The 23,967-nt window shown below is 34.3% G+C and overlaps 2 protein-coding genes across 3 annotated transcripts in view; both read right to left on the bottom strand.

Moving 5' to 3' along the window:
- Nucleotides 1-763: 763 nt before the first annotated feature.
- On the bottom strand, nt 764-16,607 carry LOC123545553 (trans-L-3-hydroxyproline dehydratase-like). 2 transcript variants are annotated; one of them, XM_053548793.1, is made up of 5 exons: nt 14,189-16,606; nt 7,994-8,146; nt 7,684-7,817; nt 5,918-6,173; nt 764-4,076 (listed from the first exon to the last, which is right to left on the bottom strand). In XM_053548793.1, the coding sequence occupies exons 1-5, from the start codon at nt 14,637-14,639 to the stop codon at nt 4,072-4,074; spliced, it is 999 nt and encodes a 332-aa protein (XP_053404768.1). In that variant the 5' UTR covers nt 14,640-16,606; the 3' UTR covers nt 764-4,071. The 2 variants fall into 2 exon arrangements, with proteins under 2 accessions (XP_053404768.1, XP_053404759.1); XM_053548784.1 differs by lacking the exon at nt 764-4,076 and having other exon boundaries at nt 5,883-6,173; nt 14,189-16,607.
- The window catches only part of LOC123536542 (trans-L-3-hydroxyproline dehydratase-like), a 42,245-nt gene continuing 19,041 nt past the window's right edge, over nt 764-23,967 (bottom strand). Inside the window, exon 5 of the mRNA XM_053548808.1 lies at nt 764-4,049. The gene's annotated coding sequence lies outside the window, so the exon portion shown is untranslated. The remainder of the gene's footprint in view (nt 4,050-23,967) is intronic.

Genomic DNA, 23,967 nt, shown 5'->3' with positions numbered 1-23,967 from the left:
ACGAATGTGTTTATTACGTTGAACAGCAATTCAAAGCATTATAACGACTTAATGACATGTTTTGAATTAAATTTGAGTATGTAAAGGTTCTCCTTAGAGTGAAATTATCATTTGTTTTGTCGTTTTTTGATTTCTTACATCACTAAATCTAGTATATAATTTTCTTAAACAGTCGTTTTTTTTTATTACAATTTAAAAGTGTTCTTGAAATTAAGATATTTGAGTTAGGTGTAGCATTTATGGTCATTCGCCATTCTTTCACATACTGATCCCTAAATTCTTTGTACAGACGGAAAATAGCTACATCTAATACCCATACATGTTTGTATTAAAATTATCAAACAAATTACTAAAGCCTAACTGGTTACGTTTATCATTGATACATCTTCATCGCCCAGCAGATTCCAGTTCTATAAATTTAAGTACAGTATCCTAAATATACATGTGAAGCATCTAAGTTTCATTTCGTTTTATTTTGATCCAATAGTAATATGTGGTAAAGTTCAATATTTTATTCTTCCTATTCTTTTATTCTGTCCTCCAGGCTTTTATCAGCAAATACTTCTAAAATTTTGTTTCCCCCAACTTTAGAAGTTCTAGAGTCGTCCGGTACAATTCAAGAATTACTAGAATTCTTATAATGCTGTTTCAGCTTTCCTTGCCAAATCCGACAACATGTTTCTAACCGAAACCAGAAACTGCCCTGCGTTAGAAAAAGCTGGCACATTTCTTCCATTTCTAAAAAAACAACAACAAAAAAAAGACATATTTATATTTAATCTATATTCTGATAACAGATATACAATGCTTCGTGCGATTGAAAATGCCGACTGTATTGGAGTGTAATAACAGAATAAACGATTAGCCAATGAAAACCCGTGGAAAACATAAGTTCTCGACCCAGAACATACCTTTTCCAAGTCAGAACCTATGTTCTCTGAAAAACTTGTGATCTGGAGTGAGAACCTAGGTTCTCACCTGAGAACATATGTTCTTGGATTTACTGTGCAATTCGCATGCCATAAACGCGCATATATAAAAAGGTGTTATAACAGCACGTGAGCGCGAAAATCTCTCTATTTATCGATATGGCATATACAATAAGCATGTATTCTATAGATAAACCAGCTGTGTACGGACAGATATCGGTCTAAATAAGGTGTTTTTTTTTTAAACTGCGTTTTTGTAAGTTTTATATAATTTGAAGGTTTAAATGTTATTATATTAAAAAGTAGGGTATAGATGTAGTTCATGGTCAGTGGCATTTTTCACCTTTGATGTTTTTTTGGGGAACCGCGGGTCTCTTTATAGTCGATTTTGTTACATAATTACTTCGAAAACACAACAATCGTACATAGCATGACTTAATTTATTTATCTTTTGAAAATTTAGACAAAATTAATAGGATAATAACATGAAACATTACCAAATAAATAAATAAAAAAAAAAATTAAAACACCTCCAGGCATCGACCTGTATTTGATATCAGGGGCCATATTCATAAAGCAACTTTAGTATAAGTATAAGAAATTGATTATTTACTTAAGTTTCAATTTCAGTTTCAGTTTTATTTTATTTATTCCATAAGGCTATTAGCCCATCATGGCATAACAAGCATACATACAGATATGACGAACAGTGAAAACATATATATAATTACATACACTTCAATGTGGAGAAGGTCTGACAAATATTTTTTGCAACCATTTCATTTAACATAAATGATTTAGATTATGTTAATACAATATTTCTTTTAATATATCAACTACACTTGTATATAAAATATTGATATAGTAGACACATTCATTCTGATAAAATTTAAGGAATTATACAATCTATAAATTCTGCATTTCTTAGTGAAAATTGACAGTTATGCAGTTGCATAACATTTGTATTGAGTATTACTTAGGTTAGAAATTTATTTTACTTAAGTATATTTGTTATTCATAAAACAACTTAATAAGTATTCTTGTTTTTATTGTGGACGAAAACATTAAAAAAGAACATTAATTTTAGACAGATACAACATGCACAATTATGTTTAAAGTGCTTTTATCTGAAAACAACACGTTAATCGTACTCACCACGCTATTTTATTTTCCGACTTAAGTCATTTCTTACGTATCTTAAGTTTTATCTGTTTTATGACTAGAACTTAAGTTTTTACTTAGACTTAAGTTGAAATGACCACAAACTTAAGTAAAATCTTAAACTTAAGTCAAAACTTATACTTAAGATGCTTTATGAATACGGCCCCTGGTCTCAAAGTTCAAATTTCGCTGAGCCTACGATTGATTAGTTTGGCCGGAAACGGCCGAAACTACGCAGCGCAACGTAATCAAATAAAAATGAATATAACAAAACAAAATCACTATGTCATTTTTCAGCCAAGGGGGTTTTGACTGAGGAGATTTTGAGCGTCTCCCTGTAAACATAACACTTAACAGATTACTCCCCCATTTGAAGTTAAATTAAACTATGGTCATTAAATATGCTGATACGTCACACTTTCGTTTGGTCGGAGACCCCAAAGAACCCAGATATTAACACTAAACTTGTATAAACTATACATATACCGAATGTCGCGTCACATATACCCCACCGGATATAAGCCATAAACCTTTTCAAAGAGCTATAAAAATATTTTATACTTCAGCGGCTTTGACCTGTTGTATAAATAATAGACATATAACGTATCAGCAATTTACCCTAAGGTCATTAGCGCTGACACTTGATTAGGTACGAAATTATGTTAATTGTATATTGGTACTGGTCTACATTTTACTCAATTTCATTCAATTTTGTAGAATTCAGGAAACTTTAAACATGTTAGAAAAAATAACATAATGACTCTACAAGCGTGCAAGCTGGAAATTTGTAAAACCACTGTTTCTCTCGAATTTCAGGGATATTCCTTGCAACCAAGTGTCAAAGAAATCTTGTGTCCAATTCACTAGAACGATCTAATTTACTGTGATTCAAAATTTGCAACGAGTATTCTGAAATGGGAGCACATCTTGCGCTGCATGCCGTCATTGACAATAATTTCAAAATAACAGATAAAGACAATCTCACCGAAAATCACCCAGAACCGCTCCTTTTGATATGAGATTATCCAGCATCTTAAAGGGAAAGGCAACCTTGTTTTTACGTTTATTTCGTCTGCTGAGATTTCTTAAATCATTTAAAGAAGTGAAAGAATTTTCAAAATCTGAGTAAAAATGAGAAAGTTATGAGCACTTAAATATTTGTTCAAATTGGCGGCCATTTTGTTTCCATGGCAACAAAAAAACAAAATGGCGGATTTATGAAATTTTAGACACACATTTGAACTGTATTTACTTATTTTTGTAAAACAATTTCTGTACTTTTTCCAGCTATAATAAAAGAAATTATCATACTTTACACCTTACACTCAAGAAACATATGAAAATTAATCTATTTAAAAGATAATTTGCTAAATAAGAATTCAGCAGTGTGTAAATGACGTCATAAACACACTACAATGGCTGCCTCCATGATTAGCCATTTTCTTAAATTTAAACTTCCATATCTTTTTCAATAGTAATCCGATTTTAAAAATTCTTCCAGCATTATGAATGGCTTGAAGACGGCTTTCATATAAAATTAATTGTCAGGCTTTCCTAACCCTTTAAAGTAACCATTGGACACTGTGGATACTATCATATCATTTCATATTTTAATGACCTAAACCCAGTCTTGAAAAGAAAAGTAAAATAGTGAATGTCCGAAATATACAAACGAGCTGATTTCGTTCCAAGGAAAGCCCATATATCAGATAGGTCTCAAAATATAGTCCCCTCATTCACAGAAACAACATATTCGGCGGGGATATAAATTCACTGAATTTGCTTGTTATTTCTAAATCCAGCTGGATTGCAATATTTTGGGAGTTTCTGTACAGTAACACAGTCCTTTATTTGAGTTTAGAAGATAGGGAGTGTAGTCCTTGCAACTTGTAAGATGAAGTGATGAAAACTTTATTTCATCAAGCATTAGGTGTTCGGCTGCAAAAAAAACCCCAAAGCCTGCATCGAACATTTGCAGATTTTATTAGCCCACCATCATGATGATGGTGGGCTATTAAAATCACTCTGCGTCCGTGGTCCGTCCGTCCGTCATTCCGTCCGTCCGTCCGTCCGTTAACAATTTCTCGTTATCGCATCTCCTCAGAAACTACTGGGGGGATTTTGACCAAACTTTGTCAGAATGATGTATTGGTACCCTAGTTGTGTCCCCCTGAAAAACAGACTGGTTCAACAATTTATGAGTGAGTTATGGCCCTTTGTTTATTTCTATAATTTATATAGATTTATATAGGGAAAAACTTTGAAAACCTTCTTGTCCAAAACCACAGAGCGTAGGGCTTTGATATTTGGTATGAAGCATCATCTAGTGGTCCTCTACCAAGATGATTCAAATTATTTTTCTGGGGTCAAATATGGCCCCGCCCTGGGGGTCACATGGTTTATATAGACTTATATAGGGAAAAACTTTGAATAACCTCTTGTCCAAAACCACAGGGCCTAGGGCTTTGATTTTTTGTATGTGACATCATCTAGTGGTCTTCAACTAAGATTGTTCAAATTATACCCCAAGGGTCAAATATGGCCCCGCCCTGGGGGTCATATGGTTTACATAGACTTATATAGGGAAAAACTTTGAAAATCTTCTTGTCCAAACCACAAAGCCTAGGGCTTTGATACTTGTAATGTAGCATCATCTAGTGGTTCTCTACCAAGTTTCTTCAAATTATCCTCCTAGGGTTAAATATGGCCCCGCCCCGGGGGTCACATGGTTCATATAGACTTATATAGGGAAAAGCTTTTAAAATGTTCTTGTCAGTAACTACAACATTCAAACTTGGACCACATGTATATTTTTGAGTGGCAAGATGAACCTTGACATGAGTTGACCTTGATTTTGACCTAGTGACCTACTTTCACATTTCTGTAGCTACAGCCTTCAAATTTGGACCACATGCATAGTTTTGTGCACTGGAAAAAACTTTGACCTTTATTTTGACCTAGTGACCTACTTTCACATTTTTGAAGGTACAGGCATCAAATTTGGACCATATGCATAGTTTCCTGTTTCAAAATGAAATTTGACATTGATTTTGACCTAGTGACCTACTTTTACATTTCTCAAGCTACAGCCTTCAAATTTAGACTACATGCATAGTTTTGTGTACCGAAAAAAACTTTGACCTTGACATTGACCTAGTGACCTACTTTCACATTTTTGAAGGTACAGGCTTCAAATTTGGACCACATGCATAGTTCTGTATTCTGAAATAAAATTTGACCTTGATTTTGACCTAGTGACCTACTTTTACATTTCTCAAGCTACAGCCTTCAAATTTGGACCACTTGCATAGTTTTGTGTACTGAAATGACCTTTGACCTATACATTGACCTAGTGACCTACTTTCACATTTTTAAGGTACAGGCTTCAAATTTGGACCACATGCATAGTTTTGTATTCCGAAATAAAATTTGACCTTGATTTTAACCTAGTGACCTACTTTTACATTTCTCAAGCTACAGCCTTCAGATTTGGACCACATGCATAGTTTTGTGTACCGAAACAAACTTTGACCTAAAGGACAAAAACATTGACCTAGTAACCTACTTTCACATTTTTGAAGGTACAGGCTTCAAATTTGGACCACATGCATAGTTTGTATTCCAAAGTAAAATTTGACCTTGATTTTGACCTAGTGACCTACTTTTACATTTCTCAAGCTACAGCCTTCAAATTTGGACCACTTGCATAGATTTGTGTTGTGTACGGAAATGAAATTTGACCTTGAGCTAGTCAGTAAGTCTTGAAATTTGGAACACTCAAAAATGGCACATTGGTGGGCGCCAAGATCACTCTGTGATCTCTTGTTTCAACAAATATCCTTTCCCTATTTCGTCGTCCGCTTCGAGTGTAAAGACGCTGGACCCCATGTAGTGTCCTTTGCCGGACACTTCAACAATTACCGCGTCATGTGAGCCAACATTCACTTGTTTAACGACCCTTGCGACAAACTTTGATCCGGCAGGACCTCTGAATGTACGTTTCTGACCGAGTTTGATCAACCCCCGATGAAACTGTAGTGCGATACGTGCTGTAGATCCCGATCCGCACGGTGACCTGTCAACCTGAAAACAATCAATTACAGGCATAAGCATAACAGTAACCTGTGTTTTTAGTTTTGGTACTTTTCCTTAAAGGTTTTTACCAGATTCTGATGTTATTCTGCTATGGCGAAAGGGGCCTCGGTGGCCGAGTGGTTAAGCTCGTTGTCTCCGACTCACATATCATTCGAAGCGAAGGAAACCTCGTGGGTTCGAAACCTCGCTTTGGGTGTATTGAATTCAGTCTTTCAAGTGTGGAAGCCATCCAGTTGGTTTACGGGATATCGGTGGGTCTACCCAGGTTTCCACTCGTGATCAAATGATAGCCGGAAGAACAACTGGGGTCACCTTACCTGCCAACAAAAATCGCCATATGACCTACAATTGTGTTGGTGTGGCGTCAAACTCAACAAACACAAAAAAAGAAGTAAGGTGAGCTTATGTAGTTGATATCAGTGTCCTCTGATGATGAAACTTCTATTGAAGTCTGATAAACCCAACATATGTATCAATCAAATGTGTGACTTTACAAAACAGCTATTTATAAGTTTTTTTCTCGGGTTTATTTGCCGTTCGTATGTACCGTAATAAAATTGTAGATAAACAAGACACAAAGTTCAACTCTATTTACATTTTAATCTACACTAAAGTCATGTTATAAAGAGTATGCACAGCAATTGTTTCAAATTGATAAGTTCTCTTCCTCTCACATATCTGCGCCTTCTTCACTTCAAAGACCCTCCAATCAGCCAGAAAATAATCTAGAAAAAGCACAGAAAACATGCAAACTACCCCCTTAATACCAGTTACAAAATACTGAAAGCTAACCCCCAAGTATGGAATGCTATCTCATAAATTATAACATTAGCCTTTGCAAGCTAGGTACATGTAGCCTAGAATGAGCTACATGTTGAAATACACACTGACCCTAGCTGACCCCGGCATCCCAGAACCTCTGCAGTGAAATACTCTAAGGGAAAATAATAAGACAACATTTAAAGTCTTATTACAACAGTACTTTTAGCTGCTTAATTTTCAGATTCAGAATAAGAACCATATATGCATGTCATTTATTTCATAATGTACTTATAATAAAATAGAACTCGGAAATAAGATAGAGGATGACGTGCGCAACTGGTCTGGAAAAATTTGGACCTCATGCAAGCTTTAAGAATGGCGGTCTATTACTATGGAAAGTCGCAAGTTTGGTGACATTTTTACAAACAGAATTTATTTTGTAATGTAAGTTTTAATGAAACGTTTCACTATCAAACTGTCTCTTATATATGTAATCAAATGAAATGTATACATCCGTGAGATATCTGCCCGCAAGTTTTCCAAGATCAAAGTTTGCAAATTCCATGCGGATTTGATGTCAACATATATTATCAGTTACAAAGAACGTAATTTATAAATGTACAAACCGAATAACATTTATCATTTCCGTATAACGGGTCGCTACATTCTACGATAGACAGTGTTACTTCCTCTTAAATAATATGCTTGCTTAAATGTGCTTACAACTAATACACACCTCTTTATCCGCAAAAACACACAAATGTGAAGCATCGCTGTATTCATCTTTTCCATCTGTCAGCATAGTACCATACAGGAAAGCCAGGTCCGAATTCTCAGGATGGGTCAGTTTCAAAACACCCTTCAATGCCTCTACAATTGAAGTGCAAAGTTTGAGCTGTCTCATCTATTTTAACTACAATGACACGATAGGGTGAATGTTGAACAGAATTTGAATGATTTAGAGTCATGTTCAGGCACAGTAAATTTAAAAGGCAAGAGACGCAAACATTTCAATAATTTGTTAATTACATGAACGTAGTTTGTACCTGTAACTGTGCCTGCGGCATTGCGTAGCTGATCAGTGGGTGTAGTGGACAGATCAAATCCTAGCCGTTCGGCTGGCAGAAAGGCATAGAATGCGCCACCGTAACTGATGTCTACAGTCACAATACCGTAGCCGGGAACATCAACTTCTACATCTACAAATCACAGCGAAAATAGTGATTAGAATCTAGATCAGTTGTAAAAGTCTTCATGATAAAAAGTACAAAAAGGTCATTATCAAGCACGTCAAATATAACCAGAGTAACACATGAAAGTACCATGAGAGTACCTATCACCAACAAACATACTTTTAAAAAGCACCTCATCCGTGTATGTCAATTATTTCACTCTTGCTTCTTATATGCAAATATTTTGATATTCACTTATTGTTATTAAGGGTAAATGTCACGGTAAAATTTTTCGTATGGACAGAATTGCTTTAAACTTTGTGTACTGACTGAGAATCAAGTTTAAAATGGAAATATGTATTAAAAATCATAGGTACCCAGGCATGATAACGAATTATCTGCCCTTGAAAATAGATTTTTCAGTATTTTTCTGACTTTTAAGGGCAATGTCACCCGCGTTGGCGTTTTGCAACGTGGACATCGACTTACTCTTTTATCACTGGATAAACTTGTCAATCTATTTATTTTCACCAGGGAAACGATTCGATTTTCTCTTGCTACAACCGAATACCTAATAAAACCATTGTAACAATGAGCGTCGCTGATAGTAGTCACGTTTCGTGTTACACAGAATAAATAACTACCACCTTAACACCATTATACATTATATGTCATATTTCATAAATATATACATTACGAAATCTTCTAGAGCCGGATTTTTAGTTCCCCATCGGTGAAACACCGGAGGGAACTATAGGAATGCCATCCGTCCGTCTGTCCGTTCGCAAATCTGGATCCTGCAATTACTCAAAAAGTATTCAAGCTAGGTTCATAAAACTTGGTATGTGAATAGAGGACAATATGTAGATTTTGCAAGTATATGACTTATGCCTGTAGGTCAAAGGTCAAAGTCACTATTGAAGGTCAAGTAAAAATTGTTTCTGTTCCAAAACTTTTAGATATGCGTTGATGGATTACGTTAGTGCTACACACAAACGTTTCCTATGATGAGACAACGTGTCAGTGCATGATCTATGCTTGTCGGTTAAAGGCCAAGGTCACTGTAGAAGGTAAAGTAAAAAAAAATTCTGCTCCATAACTTTTAATTGCATTGAAGGATTTTTTTTATTATTACACAGAAATGTTCCCCATGATTAGACTATGTGTCGTGTACATGACTCATGGTTGTCGGTCAAAGGTCAAGGTCACTATTGAAGGTCAAGTAAAATTGTTTTTTCACCGGCAGGGGACTTCTGTATTGCCACTGCAATACTCGGTCATTTGTTCAAATATTTATTTGAAGTGTTTTTAAAGTCTACGAGATTAATTTAAATAATAATTAATCATAAACATAAAAGCAACGAGCATAACTGTTTAACGCAATAGCTGTCACACAACGCACAGGTGTATTAAAAGTTATTTTAATAATACTAGTATCATTAATGTGCAAATGTAAAGGAGATAAATAACGAGACAGAAAGTACATTCTAGCATAAAACTGCTGTTATTGTCACTTTTCTGGGGTGTTTTTTCTCGCGCACAGGTGCTGTTATAACACCTTTTTATATATGCGCCTTCCGTGGCAAAGCGTAAACGTATTACGGCCCAAAAATGGATAATTCAAAACGAAATGACGTCAACGTGTAAAAACAACCTAGACTTTACCGCGCATTTCATGGAAATTTAATGACGTTGAGGGACAATAATTATATTCATTTACTTGGTTTTTACGCGTTTTATGCTAGAAAAGCGTTAGCACGTTTTATTTTCGTGTTATAACATCTTCAGAATCCCTCGGGAATCGTTGGTACCCTCACCCTATCAGGCTCGGGCACAAACAAATCCATCGGGATTCTGCAGACGTTATAACACGAAAAAAAAAACATGCGTTATCCCTACAGTTAAAACACCAAAACCTTACCTGTTAAGGTCATGGCTAAGCAAATGTCTTCTGATGTTGATATAGCACTTAATGTTGTACATATACCGGTATATAAAATGCCTCTTCCCATATACACAGTGTTTAAACATGTATATAAAGAGCTTAACACTGTATAGGCGATGCCTCCATCTGTATTTGTGGCGATTTTAACTGCGTATATGGTTGTTTCAACTGTATATGTGGTGCTTTTAACAGTATATGCGGTGATTCCTTCTGCATTTGTGTTCTTTTCAATTTTATATGCAGTTCTTTCTACTGTATATGTGGTGCATTCAATTGTATATGTGGTGCTTTCTGCTGCTTATGCTGTGCTTATAACTTTGTATCGGAATTACTTTATGTGCTGTGTTTTCAATTTTTTTTTTGTATATAAGGTACCTGCAACTGCGTGTGCATTTCTTTTAAATTTACATGCGGCGATTTTAACTTTATATGTGGCGCATTGTATTGTGTATGTGGTGCTTTCAACTGTATATACGGTCGTTTAATTGTATATGCTGTACCTTTATAATTATATCCGGTCCTTTCAACTTTATATGCGGTAGACACTCATAAAGCAAAAATAAATGATTTTAGTCCAGGAAATATAAAACAGTTTTTGGAATTACTTCCCTTTATACGTAAATTTTACTTTTTAAAAAAAAAATTTATTTTGTCTGATCTAAAACTATTTATTCACTAATTTAATTTTGTTTTTAAGTAATTGCTTGACGGTTGAATACAAAAGTTTGCGGATATGTGTGTTTGTCATCGTCTATTTTTGTACATATAATTGTAGTATATATTCCTACATTATCCGTCAAGGTACATGTGTAGCGGTCTGTACTCTACGTGGCATTTATATGCTTCATTGTGTCTGAAAGGGCGGATGGACCGTAATTAAACTTAAAATAGATAGATAGAATGAAGGTACATGTGTACAGATTGCTTTTCTTTGCCGTGTCACGTGATTAGCATGAGATGCTTTTCGTGCAAATGACATGCATCTGCATTTATAATGTAACTATTCTCAATATATTTCATTCAATATGTAAAACTATACACTTTCATATTTTCAGGATAACTGTTGACATTCCCTGTGAATCAAAAATGTGTTTCGAATTTTAGCGGGACTTGACGGTGACGTTTAACAACTTTACGTCAGTTCTGGCTTTGTATTTCATTTGTTGTTGTATTTAGAGAACGCCATGATGTAGAGAATTACTCGTGATTTGTCATTTTGATAAAGGCCTGAAGGCCGAAACGTTAATAAAACAGAGTGAGAACTATAGAGTATTTGAACATTCGATACTCCTTAGGGTAAAAACAGTGTTATAATTAGGAAATAATAAGCGATTTTAATTAACACACGTCAAATTCGATAACGAATATTACTTTATATATGCGAAAATTAGCTATGTATTTTATTTCTTACATTTTTTAAAAACTGTATTTTCTGTAACTTTACATGTTTGCACATACTTATATACGAAAAATAATTGATTTTGTATCAATAATAACGAAATGAACAGCAAAAATGTATGCTAAAATCGCATAACGAAAATAACATAAGAATGCGAAAATAAACCATATGTTGTTTAAATTCCTATTGTTTTCTTTGCATTTTTTCCCAACTTAAAGACAATGTTGACACATGTTTATAAATAAAAAGTACCGATGTTTTCGGTGATGCTCGTTAATTTTCGTAATAAACTGCATCTTATAATGTTGTTTAACCATAATGAAGTTTGCATAGCATATACACTTGAAATCACCGCAAATAAAGTTGAAAGTACCGAAAATATAATAAAAAGAGGACCAACAAAAGGTGAAACAACCGCTTATACCGTTAAAAACACCGCATACATATTAGAAAGCTAAAACAACCGCATGAAAAATGTAAAACCAATCCATATACCGTTGCAAGTACCACGTATACAATGGAAAGCATATCATATAAAGTTAAAAGGACAGCATATGTAGTTTAAAGCATCGCATATAAAGTCAAAAGCAAAACATATAAAGTGAAAATCACCGTATATACAGATAAGAGCACCCCGTATACAGTTAAATCCGCACATACATGTAGTTAAAAACATATTCTAACATGGCTCGATTTGATTTCCCGTTAAACAAAGAAGAAAATCAAGCTCTATATATTCTGCGATAAACAACGGTTGACGCGCGGACCGGTAAGAGAGCATTATGACGTCAATAATGACGTCATATTGCCGCATGACGTTCTATACATTACTCCTCGCGTAAACGAAGTTCAGTATAATATCTATTAAAATATATCAATGAGCATGTCAGAATGAAAACAATCAAGGCATTCTTGTTATTTATCGTCTAATTTACCACGGTTCATCGTTCAGATGCTGCAGTATTTAACCACTCGGGCTAACGCCCTCGTGGTTCAATTCCTACGCATCTGAACTCTGAACCGTGGTAAATCAGACGATAAACAACTCGAAGGCCTTGATTATTTGCTAATTCTAACATGGCTGGATTTGATTTCCCGTTAAACAAAGAAGAAAATCAAGCTCTGTATATTCTGCGATAAACAACGGTTGACGCGCGGACCGGTAAGAGAGCATTATGACGTCAATTATGACGTCAAATTGCCGCATGACGTCCGATACATTATTCCTCACGTAAATGAAGTCCAGTATAATATTCATTAAAATATATCAATGAGCATGTCAGAATGAAAACAATCAAGGCCTTCTTGTGATTTATCGTCTAATTTACCACGGTTCATCGTTCAGATGCTGCAGTATTCAACCACTCGGGCTAACGCCCTCGTGGTTCAATTCCTACGCATCTGAACTCTGAACCGTGGTAAATCAGACGATAAACAACTCGAAGGCCTTGATTATTTGATAATACTAACATAACTCGGTTTGATATCCAGTTAAACAAAGAAGGAAATCAAGCTCTGTATATTCTGCGATAAACAACGGTTGACGCGCGAGAGCATTATGACGTCAATCATGACCTCAAATTGCCGCATGACGTCTGATACATTACTCCTCGCGTAAATGAAGTCCAGCATAATATTTATTAAAATAAATCAATGATCATGTCAGAATGAAAACAATCTAGGCCTTCTTGTGATTTATCGTCTAATTTACCACGGTTCATCGTTCAGATGCTTCATTATTTAACCACTCGGACTAACGCCCTCGTGGTTCAATTCCTACGCAACTGAACTCTGAAAAGTGGTAAATCAGACGATAAACCACTCGAAGGCCTAGATTATTTGTTAAGTATACACAATTGAATGCACAACATATACAGATAGAGGCGACGCATATAAAGTTGAAAGCACTACATAAACAGTTGAAACGATCGCATACAAAGTTAAATATACCGCACAATCATCTAGATGAAAGCATTGCGTATACACCTGCAATAACCATATATAAAGTTAAAAACACCGCACATACTGATGAAAGCACCCCATATACAGTGTTAAGCGCATCATATACATGTATAAGCACTGCACATACAACTAGGGGCACTTCATATACTGATATATGTACAACATAAAATGCTATATCAACATCAGCAGACAGCTAGACAGCTATGGCTTTCCATACAAATGAATGCAAGGTTAGTCCCACATTCTAAGAAAAAAGTTCTAAACATCCCAAATCATAGAAAGAATGGGTTGTTTTACATGAATATTGAACATCTAATAAAACATGTATGCTACTCTACAAATAATTGTTACTGTTAGATCTATATACATTGAATTCCGGGAAAATGACTGCATAAAGGGGCAATACTTTCGGACAGTTTAACGCCTTTAAAGACTCTCCATTTTCAAAGAACTGTTATGTATCTTCATTTTGATGCATTTGCAATAATGCCCCACTGCTGAAATTTCACATAACCATGTTGAACGTAGTCATCAGCAATTGGTTTTGTTTTTATTTCTTTGCAAATGTCATTCATTTTAAAGGGGGCAACTTTTTAAGAATATTTAAGTATCCAGTGTTATGGGACAGTACAGAAGAACATGTAATGGACAGGTAGATTGTTAGTAAATATATGTTTGTTTACCAAATATTTCTGTGTTTTGATTATATACTTCTAAACCTTAATGTTCACTGGCTATTATTTGCAAGAACATAAAACTTTACCTTTTTGAAACAAAAATGAAGGAACGCTAATAAATCGAACATTTCCCGTTTTTCCGTGTTCGTATTGGACAAATGCTTCAACAGGGCCACATGGACACTGCATCACGATCCTGGTCTCAGGCGATACTGGTTCCCGTACAATACCATGGTCTATGACATATCTCCCGAGTGCGACCACTGCGTGGCCACACATTGTACTATATCCTTCATTGTGAATAAAAATACATCCTATATCTGCACCCTCAACATCAACGAGATACACACCAAACATGTCATAGTGGCCACGCGGTTCAAAGATTATCAATTTCCTCAGACTGTCTAAATTCTCTTTTAAATATCTCATCTTGTCGAAAACCGTTTCTCCCGGAACCATAGGTAATCCAGATTTCACAATCCTCAATGGTTCACCTCCCGTATGCATTTCTATTGTCTCAATTCGTAAATTTTCCATGTTTTCCCTACTGAAAATACGGCGGTTTTAAAGAAATGTATAGACTTTTACCACGGAGCGCACAAATATTAAAAGGTGTTATAACAGCACGTGAGTGCGAGAATCTCTCTGTTAACACACGTTTTCTCTCTTGTTAAAACACCCCAGAAAAGTGACAAGAACAGCAGTTTTATGCTAGAATGTCCATCAACGTCATTAAATTTTCATGAAATGCGCGGGAATGTCTGCGTAAGTTAACGTTTTTCGTGCTGTAATATGTTTACGCTTTGCCACGGAACGCGCATATATAAAAAGTATTTTAAGGCACCGCCAAAGTCACAACTCAATATCAGTTCATATTTTCAGGCCGAGTATTTTTCTCTTAAAAATTGCACTAAAGCCATAACAGTTGGTCAAACTATCATCAACATGGAACATATGAAACATATGATGATTTATAGTACATACGCCACTTGTAAAATGTTTGAGTCTCGTTTAGACCGAAAGTTTACCCCAAAATATTGAAATCTTACGCGCAGTCAAACTCCATTATAACATATTAAAAAGACAAAATTTAGTTCTTTTTAAAGTACAATATGTATACTACAAACTGTTATGGATTTTTTTTTGTCGAAATTATTCCTGGTTATTGCATTTGACGCAAAAAGACAACCCCGAGTAAATTTTATTCAAAATGTACACATCGATGGTTCAACCAGGAAGGTCTAATACGTATCAGTTGTTCCAGGTTCAACGCAACACTACGCTAACCATTAGATTTGCATCGAGAAATATGCACTCGTTCTTTCGCATTCCTAAAGTCGCGCAATATTTCCTCTGCAGAACTCATTCATATTTCTGGATACAAATCTAATAATCTTTAAATATCGAGTAGTGATAACACATATATATTGTTTGACTGCACGTAAAATTGCAATATTATGTCATTTTGAAAGTAGTGATATGCACATCCTTTTACTGGCATATGTTCACATAGATATTTAGAACATAATTATGGCAAAATTATTGACTTTATTGTTACCACTTAGTCATCTATATTTTTTTATGAAAATTTGCATGTAAAATGTTGAGTAAAATGGCCGCTACTGTGGCGATGCCTTAACAGCACTTGAGCGCGAGAGTCTCTCTATTAACATAGCGTTTACTTTCCTGTCACGCACCTCAGAAAAGTGACAAGAACAGAAGTTTTATGCTAGATGAGTTTTCATGTTGGTGGGTATGAATATATCGTGTTGGCGTCCTTGATTTGTCGTGTGGTGGTATTGTCGTAACTTCGTCCCCACGACACTAAAACACGACAAATACCTTACTTGTTAAGTTTTCGTGTTTCGACCCACCGACACGAAAACACGACATATATTTATCGTGTTTCGTTTTGGCGTCTTCCGTTAGACATGCGACAACAATTACACATATGCAAGACGCGCAAAGAGATCTGGATAAATGAAGTCATTATAGCGCACAGTAAGAAATGAGCCACCTAGCGCTCACTATTTGCGTAAGTAACGGTGAATGACTTGAGGGTAGAAATATATCCCGTTACGGCTCTTATTCTTCCAGTAAAAGCACCGCAGGACTAAACAGTTACCACTCGTAGTGACGGACCACGATACAGTCCTAATACATCAAAATTTATTGATATAAATATTGTACTAAAATTAAACTTCTCTATGCTCTGTGACGGAAAGAAAACGTCCTACAGTTTCATCGTTGATGATACGCTCCCACTAAAATGCATGGATATGTTACAAGACAAAAAGTAGCATAAAGCAAAGCAAACATAGAAAATTTTATCTGTGAACCAAACAAATGAATAAGTTTGCCTAAAATACAAAATAGGAGGAAAAATCTTAGGTAAGCAAGATTTCATGATTCACAGGGAATCTGGCAATAATTAAGAGTGCACAGTTTCTAAGGTTACTGTAATACTAAATTAGGAATGGTGCTGCAACCTCTTGTTGTACTAACAATAATACATGATGGACTTAACTAAGTGTTGGTACAACCAGGGTAGTTAGCATCGTTCATGAGTGAGTGGGAAATAAATATCTTTTTCATAATTTGATAAAAATCTTCTTTAATAATAAAGCTTTGAGAATAGTATTCATTGGGAAGTAATTTTATAAAATGTTGGTTTGAATTTTAGCAGGAAATAAATTTAATTAAAAGTGTTAGAAAATATATGAAAAATAAGTTGGGCAATTTTGGATTTACTTTATACAGTCTACTTATATATATATATATATATATATATATATATATATAACTGGTGTAGAATTTGGCAGTAATTCTATATTATGCTAAACAGTATTTGTAGAAGTTAAATCAGCTAATGACAATGCGAAAACATCCTTATTCATTTAACTAACATTTAAAATTGTGACTTTAATACACCTGGTAACTCACAATAAGATTAACTATTTCTCTTTTTGTAGTTTCTTTATTTTGTTTTTGTTTCAAATTACTCGGCAATTTTCTGATTCGGTATAAATCTGATATTATTCCCCGTATTATTTCTGACAGGTATAGTTATACATTTATTATTTCTCTTACACTCAGCATCTAAAACATTAATGCTGTTATTTAAGAAATAATTTATAGCAAAGCAGTGCTTTATCACTATATATACACAATGGGCGGTTATACGTCGGGCGTAATAATTTCACGAGGGCGCAGCAAGTTTCAAGTTTATTTTCCACATCAGTGTATTTAATATGCATGTGATGAAAACATTGATATACATATTGAACCAGTATTTATAAAGACAATGCTAAGTGTGCAAGACACTGTATATCTAACAAGAGGGCCATGATGGCCCTATATCGCTCACCTGTTATCTTTGCACTTGAGGACAAGAAGGTCCTCAGAAAAAATATCTAAGTCCAAAGGACAGTAACAACAAAGGGAAGAAATTTAACCAAATAGAAAAAAGAAATTCTTACAAGGTACAGATATGTCAAAATACACCTACAAATTGGAGGTACCATCCATGTTGTACCACAGAAAAGTGGTCTCGGTTTTTCCCTACGGCCAATAATAAAAAAGTTACTAAAAATAAGCTATTAATAGTAACGTAAAAGGGAAGTAATAAAAAAAAATATTGTAAGTGAAGAAAAGAAGAATCTGCCAAATACATCTGTTGACATAAATGAAATTTCAGATCAGTATCTTCATTAGTTACGGAGATATACCCATTTTAATTTGAAATAAAGGGAGGTAATTTGACATAAAATCAGTCCATAGTTATCTACCCTGATTGGCTCAGTCCAACTAATGACAATAATGAAATTTCAAATAAGTACTATAAGTACTTACTGATATAAATCCTTTGATTACAATCAGGGGAGGTAATCAGATATAAAATAACTCTGAACCTACGCTTGGATCTGATTTGTCATGGAATCCAAGAATTATTGTTGTTGAAGTTATTTTGGAAGTTTGTATCAAATAAAACCATATATGAAGTCTCTATATGGCTGCAAAAGCCAAAATAGCTAATTTTGGACCTTTAAGGGGCCATAACTCTGGAACCCATGAAGAAATCTGGCCAGTTCAAGAAAGAAAACAAAATTTTGTGGTGATACAAGTTGTGTGCAAGTTTGGTTAAAATCAAATCATAAATGAAGCTGCTATTGTGCAGACAAAGTCAAAATAGCTCATTTTGGCCCTTTCAGGGGCCATAACTCTGGAACCCATAATGGAATCTCGCCAGTTCAAGAAAGGAACCAAGATCATATGGTGATACAAGTTTTATGCCAGTTTGGTTAAAATCAAATCATAAATGAAGCTGCTATTGTGCCGACAAAGTCAAAATAGCTAATTTTGGCCCTTTCAGGGGCCATAACTCTGGAACCCATAATGGAATCTAGACAGTTCAAGAAAGGAACCAAGATCTTATGGTGATACAAGTTGTGTGCCAGTTTGGTAAAAATAAAATCATAAATAAAGCTGCTACTGCGCAGACAATGTCAAAATAGCTAATTTTGGCCCTTTCAGGGGCCATAACTCTGGAACCCATAATGGAATCTGACCAGTTCAAGAAAGGAACCGAGACCTTATGGTGATACAAGTTGTGTGCAAGTTTGGTAAAAATCAAATCATAAATGAAGCTGCTATTGTGCAGACAAGTTCAAAATAGCTAATTTTGGCCCTTTCAGGGGCCATAACTCTGGAACCCATGATGAGATCTGGCCAGTTCAAGAAAGGAACCGAGATCTTATGGTGATACAAGTTGTGTGCAAGTTTGGTTAAAATAAAATCATAAATGAAACCTCTATCGTGCAGACAAGAAATTGTGGACGGACGACGGACGACGGACGAAGGGCGATCACAAAAATAGAGCTATATATCATGTAACTGTTTCTAGAAGTTACACTCATGTGCATCCAACTATGAGATCAGTGTATTTTATGGAGAATGAAATTATTTCAACTGAGACAAAATGGTTTTACAAAATAATGCAAGTTTAATAAGTTTGTCTTAATTTTGCAATTCATAAGATCATCATTGAATAACAATGTAAACGGGTGTTTGGCGCTAAGAAATTAGCGCCGAATAATTTTTCTACGTAGAAAAAAGCTGTAATACATTAATTTCAATGAGAAACGATTTTCATCCCGATGCCGTAATTGATGTTATATATATATATATATATATATATATATATATATATATATATATATATATATATATATATATATATATAGTACATCTTATAGAGGAATATGACATCATAGATTCGGTTAGGTGCAAGGTCGGCGGGAGGTCGATCCCTAACAGCGCCAGATTTTTTTTATTTAAATTTCACTAGTATTATTTTTTCATTGTATTTATTATGAATTTTTCAAATATTGTAACAAACATGTCGACCTTGGATCGCTCACCTGAGTAATATGAGCTACATGTTTCAAATGTCAAACTGATGCTAAAATATTAAGAAAGTAGGTCAATAGGTCACATTCATGGTAACTGAAAATCAGTGTTAAGATTGGTGTGCAAAACTGTATATGTCATCCAAATTTCAAGGCTGTATCTTAAAAAAAAGAAAGGTCAGTAGGTCAATGTCACAGTCAAGTGACCCCTAATTACTTGGGGTCATCAGGTAATTATAATTAAAAAGTCTAGGAAATATGATCAGATAATATTTGAAGTATTTTTTCCTATATAACTCTTATACAAGTGACTCCCGGGGCGAGGCCTCTTTTCACCCCAGGGGCATAATTTGAATAATCTTGTTAGAGAACCACAAGGCAATACTACATGCCAAATATCAAAGGCCTAGGTCTTGAACTTTCAGACAAGAAGATTTTAAAACATTTTCCTGTATAAGTCTATGTAAAACTTGGAGCCCCCAGGGCAGGGCCTCTTTTAACCCCAGGTAAATAATTTGAAAAAGTTTGGTAGAGGACCACTAGGAAAGGCAACATACCAAATATCGAAAGCCTTGGCCTTGCAGTTTCAGACAAGAAGAGGTTTAAAGTTTTTTCCCTATAAAAGTCTATGTAAAACTTTGAATCCCCGGGGTAGGGCCTCTTTTTACCCCAGGGTAAAAATTTGAACAGTCTTGGTAGAGGACCGAAAGGCAATGCTACATAAAAAATATCAAAGGCTTAGGTGTTATGGTTTCAGACAAGAAGATTTTTAAAGTTTTTTCCTATCTTGGGATCCCCGGGACGGGGCCTCTTTTCATCCCAGGGGCATAATTTGAACAATCTTCATAGAGGACTATTAGATGATGTCAAACGCCAAATATCAAGACTCTACGCCTTGCGGTTTTGAACAAGAAGATTTAAAAAAAATTCTTTTGTTGCCATGGCAACTAGAGTTATGTGTGGACAGACGGACGCCGGACGGTGAGCGATCACTATAGCATTTTGTGCTCAGGTGAGCTAAAAATCATTCATAAGAAATTTTACCAAATGTTTTAATATCAGGTTCAAATGTAGCCTGGAACCCCATTGCATACTGTCTGTACAGTAGATATAACTTTAATCAAAGTTTTGGGGTCCAAATTAACAGGCAATGAATTTTGGAAATGCACACATTGCTCTTCTCCCCTTCACATATACTGCATCCACGCTCATAAGAATCACTGACTTGGAAATAATCTGTTGACTATACAAATTAGAATAAACATCAAAATGGAGCTAAAAGATTAACCTTAAAAAGCCTTAGAATTTTAGCAGTTCATTATATTAAACAGGGGTTTTCGAGAATTTCTGCGAACAGTCTTTTTCTCTGAGTAAAATTCTAATCAGTAATTTTTAAAAATGCTTTGTCATATGAATTTAGAACAAACACTTTTCATGTAATGAATGTTTGTCATGCTCTCATACCAGGCGTCTACCATAGCAGAATTTTTGGCAGAAATTTGATCCCATTCTTCCTTCCAAAAAGAACATAATTTGACAATAATGACATTAAAAAGAATTACATTAGTCATTGTCTATGATCCCAGGATTACGTAAATTCTTATTTCTATAAGCGTTGGAATTGGAACATAAAATATTTACATTAGGTCTTCATTTCCAAACATTCACCCGAAAAGAGACACAATTACTTTAATTAGGCTATAGGCCTAATGAGATTGTATTAGGTTAAAACATTCACAGGCCAAGCTTTTAAATTTGAAGCATTTATTATACCGGTAAGTGATTGGTTTAGAACTATGATAATAATGTATGTAAAATTGTTGATACCGTATGTTTCAATATGAAGAACAGAAATTATTCAAATACGTTATCCTCTTCATCTTGGTGCAGATGTATATCTATACCGTACTTTTGTTTTTTTTAGAATATTTGTCAAGTGTTTACATGTCGAGATTTGATTTTAAAGCAGTCTAAGATATATACATCATGTATTGCATTCAGAAATTATGGATTATCATTAATACAGTTAATTGTAATAATAGAACATAAACTTCCTAAAAACGGATCCATAATTTGAGATATTAGCAGCCAAAGAAGTATAAAATTCATTTATTTTATAGCTCTTTGTAGCCTTACTTATTTGGCTCCTTGGCATGACTTATTTTATGGTATGTTATTTTATAGTTGTCATCCCTCAGCGACAGTCAAAAGTTATCACGCTGTCCCAAACGTCCTCTTATTTGGACTAAGTCGCAGTCATTGCAATAACACCACTTCTTTAGTTTTTATGGGGCACTGGTGATTTTAGGTAGCACCTAAGTTCATATTAAATTTTAAATAGTTTCTTAGAAAATGGATTTAAGGTTATAGGTTTTGCCACTTGTTACACATGTGTTTTGGTTTGGAAATACTATAGTATGCTCCTGGAAATTTATGAAAGCTCTTTGCTCATATAACAAAATCAATTCCAAGATTAACATTCTGTGATAAATTTGGAATGATATAAAAACTTTAACTTATTTTTATATTTTCAACCAAGATGTCTAATATAACGAAACTTTTTACTTGATATTCATTCGTAAATATATCAATTAGAATATTTGTAATATCAGCCGGTTGAATATATTTCTCATAATTTGATATACTTTTGAAAAATGTATCACATAAGCATGAAAGTGTTGATCCTGTGTCAATAAGAACCCTCGCAGTTTTATTACCCATGTTTATATTATTCAAATTTCTTTTTATTTTCGTTCTAATAGAAAATCTATTTACTACTTCAATTGCCTTGGATATGCCTTTAGAGACAATACTATAATTATAATGTTTCTTTTTAGAGATATATGAGAAATCATTCTCAAAATTAAAATTGTCATTTTTAAGTCACCGTTTTTGAAAACCATTTCAACAACAAGAAGCAAAGTGCCCAAATTTTGGACAAATATTACATTGTTTTTCGCCCTACATGAAAAAGGAGCACAACCACTTGTTAATCCGCATTTGTTACATCTAGATAAAACAGCTCTCCTTGGTGTAGCTACATTTTGTTCTATTATTTTCGGTTCAATATTTTCAGGCCTTTGGTATAATTCTCTGTTCATACTTTCAACATTGGAATTATTACGGTAATTTGCTGGAAAATTTGGTTTATATTTATACACTTGATGTACTCCTACTGGAGGCATTTGTGAATTAGGATAGTTACCTGTATGCTTTTGTTGAGCATTTTCTGGCATGCGTTCATATCTAGAAATAAATCTTTCATTCTGTGTATTACAACTTACTGGCACTCTTTCATAAATTATTTCAGAATCTGCATTAAACCGTCCCTGAATATACTGCGTTTCTCTGTTAATCTTGATTAACATTCATGGATTGTATCCTTTGTTCACCTGGCGCATTGTTTCAACCGATTTTAGTTCTTTAATGTCTTCTACTAAACTTTTACAATTTTCTTTTATTAAATTTATTGTTTGATTATTGTCATATGATTGAGAAGACCCTGCTAATTTCGCTAATTTCAGTAATTCATTTAATGAGCTGGGTTGTGTAATAATTACACTTTTCGTAAGATCTGGTTTTAATCCACTTAAAAAATAGACTTAATAGTACTTGCTCAGGTAAATTTCTATCTAATGTTTGTTTAATAAATCTAGTAAAAATGTATTTACAGATTCCATTTCTACTTGTTTCAAATTAAACAAATTGTAGTCTACAAATATACTCTGTCTTCTAAAATTCTCTCCTTAAAAGCTTTAATTAATTTATCATAATCTTCCTTTATTTCTGAAGATAACTGATTGTAAAACAATAATGCTGCATCTTTAAGATAAAATACTAAGAGTTCAGTGTATTGTTCTGTTGGTGCACGATTTCATTTACAACATTTTTCATATTTATAGATAAAATTTTCTAAGTTTGCTTTATGCTACTGTTTGTCTTGTAAAACTATGCTTCCCCGCACCGCCCCCTCCCCTCCCCCCATTTTCTAAAATTACATGTCCTCATGTAAAACTACATAAACCAACAGATTCAGTTTCAGGACTTTTTATATAATTATAACTATTTCTATTCTATGTAATACCATTCTTTTAATATTTATTAAATGATATGATGAAAATTAATGATAAACAAAACACTGCAACGCATACTCATACCAAAATATCCTTTCATTCAAGTATAAAAGAGACCTCTAGGTGATATGGAGTTACTTCTCTTATCAATTTGTTTGTTCCTCAATTATATTCTATGAAAACAATTTTTGCATTTGTGACTGGATTACACAAATCAATGACGCATCTATAGGCTCTAGTCTAGTACATGTATCAAAGTTTTCCAAAAAATGACCTATAAAGTGCTGCTTTAGATCTTATAATATTCGGCAATAGGTGTAAGACTTGCCAACTGAGTCCTTTGTATCAATTATATAACACCAATCATAAACGGTTTCATCATCC

The sequence above is a fragment of the Mercenaria mercenaria genome, chromosome 1 (genome assembly GCF_021730395.1).
Source record: "Mercenaria mercenaria strain notata chromosome 1, MADL_Memer_1, whole genome shotgun sequence".
In the NCBI taxonomy this organism is placed as follows: domain Eukaryota; kingdom Metazoa; phylum Mollusca; class Bivalvia; order Venerida; family Veneridae; genus Mercenaria; species Mercenaria mercenaria.
Note: the sequence above shows the minus strand (reverse complement) of the source record. Positions and strands in the feature narration are given on the sequence as shown.

Excerpts from the sequence above, each read along its gene's own strand:
- LOC123545553 (XM_053548784.1), bottom strand. The coding sequence starts at position 14,639 with ATGGAAAATTTACGAATTGAGACAATAGAAATGCATACGGGAGGTGAA. Across the intron at positions 8,147-14,188 it reads TTCATTTTTGTTTCAAAAAG|ATGTAGAAGTTGATGTTCCC; the intron begins GTAAAGTTTTAT and ends TGTGATTTGTAG. Across the intron at positions 7,818-7,993 it reads TGCCGCAGGCACAGTTACAG|AGGCATTGAAGGGTGTTTTG; the intron begins GTACAAACTACG and ends CTTCAATTGTAG.